Source organism: Cynara cardunculus (assembly GCF_001531365.2).
Source record: "Cynara cardunculus var. scolymus isolate 2C chromosome LG 11, CcrdV1, whole genome shotgun sequence".
In the NCBI taxonomy this organism is placed as follows: domain Eukaryota; kingdom Viridiplantae; phylum Streptophyta; class Magnoliopsida; order Asterales; family Asteraceae; genus Cynara; species Cynara cardunculus.
Genome location: NC_037538.1, coordinates 12570481 through 12572650, shown reverse-complemented (window position 1 = coordinate 12572650; position 2170 = coordinate 12570481). Strand labels below are relative to the sequence as shown.

General features: G+C 25.4%; 1 protein-coding gene across 1 annotated transcript; it reads right to left on the bottom strand.

The window, feature by feature from the left end:
• Positions 1-540: 540 nt before the first annotated feature.
• Positions 541-1189, bottom strand: LOC112521426. Its single transcript, XM_025130283.1, has one exon. It carries the CDS (start codon positions 1168-1170, stop codon positions 712-714), a length of 459 nt encoding a protein of 152 aa, XP_024986051.1. The 5' UTR covers positions 1171-1189; the 3' UTR covers positions 541-711.
• Between the last annotated feature and the right edge of the window lie 981 nt (positions 1190-2170).

Genomic DNA, 2170 nt, shown 5'->3' with positions numbered 1-2170 from the left:
TATATATATATATATATATATATATATATATATATATATATATATATATATAGTAACGTATTTAACAAATAGAATTAAATTCAAATTTGGTAGTTATATATATTTTCCAATTTACAAAGGTAAGATAACTTAATAATGCATCCAACCAATTAATTAACCAATATTTAAAAGAAACATTAATCCTAAAAATATTATCTTTTTATGTATTCCACTTTAGAGATCAATTAATGCAACATCAACGATTTACATATCTTCATTTTACATGAATCACGATTGAAAAAATCATGAACTTTCAATAGCTACGATCATAAGTTAATGCTAACCGACACACACCTACACATATATAATAACATCTTTCGGATCAAATATTTAATTATTTGTATTCAACATTTAGATTTATACATCCATCGCGTGTGTGTGTATGTATGTGTATATATATATATATATATATGTATGTATGCAATTAAGTGATTGTATATACCAACATAGTCAAAAGTCATCCACGATATGCTACACCTACTCTTTACCAAAATATTTTGACTTGATCAACTCCTATAATATTAATCAAGAATTTGGTTAATTACATACTTGTTAAAATTAAACATACAATTAAAGTATAATACGAGATATATCCTATATATACTCATCAAATATAATTCTATGATTAATGACTGTCATGTATATATATGGTAAATGAAGTCTTTGTAAATGTCAAGCACATGATATACCGAGAGAAGTTGGCATAAATCGATCAGATCCCGTTCTCGTCACCAGAGACTTCATGTCCGGTGAAAGCCCATCAAATTCCGGCACCATCTCCGGCAGCTCCGGTATGGTGGAAAGAGCAGTGGATGTGTCATAAACGTAGAAGGCTTCATCTCTTGATGAGCTATGGTGGTTTGGTCTAAGCCGGAAAACTGATCGGAGAAGCTTGTGGAGGGAGCGGGTGAGTCTGAAAGGTTTCTTGGAGGTGGGTTTGTGGTGGGACGGTGGTGGTTGATGGCGGATGGAGGAGGAGAGATGGGGCATTGACATGGTTCTGGAGGAGATGGCAGAATCGAGACGTCGTTCGAAGGATTTGAGTTCGAAAGAGTCGTAAAGAGAGCTTTCACAATCCCATACTTGGCGTTTTAGGGTTTGTGGTTGTTTCTCCATTTTTGCTTTTTGCATATTTCTTCACAACTGGAAATGATGAATTGAATATGAATACACAACACTTCTTGAAAGTTGTTTACATATACGGAGAGAGCCAGAAAGGACAAAATTAATACTTGTATATGGCGGCTTTATTAATTATAATACATTCATAAATTAGGTGTATAAAATGATGATATATATTATATATTTTATTTTAAATCGAGAATTAAAAATTAATCGAATTAAATATTATTTTTCTTCAAATGTTAAATTAGTATTTCAATGAAATGTAATTATTACCACTTAAAAATATTATCTATAATATATTGGAAAATATTTATCAAAAATTCTTAAAAACCATTTTTTTATACATAAATCATTATTTATTTATTCATTTTACTTAAAATTCAAGATTATAAGTAGATTATGTATAATGAAAAATTATTAAAGCTTCACATTTGAAGTTTGTGTAACGAAATACATATAAGTATAATTAAATACAAGGTTAAACATCTTATTTTAAATATAAAAAATTTAAAATATAATTAGAATAATCATTGAGTTCTAACATAATACGTAATTATTATCTTTTAAAAAAATTATATATATTATTAAAACAAAAATAAATTATCTCGTTATTAAGTTAACTTGCAATAAAAAATTAAATAAGAAATCATACAAAAATATGAAAACTTTTAAATAGTTAATTCGAAACTAATATCGATATTTTATTTTTTATTTTTTTATAATATCTTTAAATTTATATATTCTTTTTAAAAAATTTATAATATTTTCAAATTTATATTTTATTTAAAAATAAAAATATTATTATTTTCTCAAAATCATATAAAATCATGTTATAACTTTAATAGAGACAAGAATAAAATAAAATATTAAAATCAAGATTTATTTCATTGTATTACATGAATACTTTTTTAATATATACTAAATTGTTTGATTTTATTTTTATTATATTCTTTAAAAACACAAACCTCTACATTGAGAATCTATTATAATTATAGAGAGGGTTGTT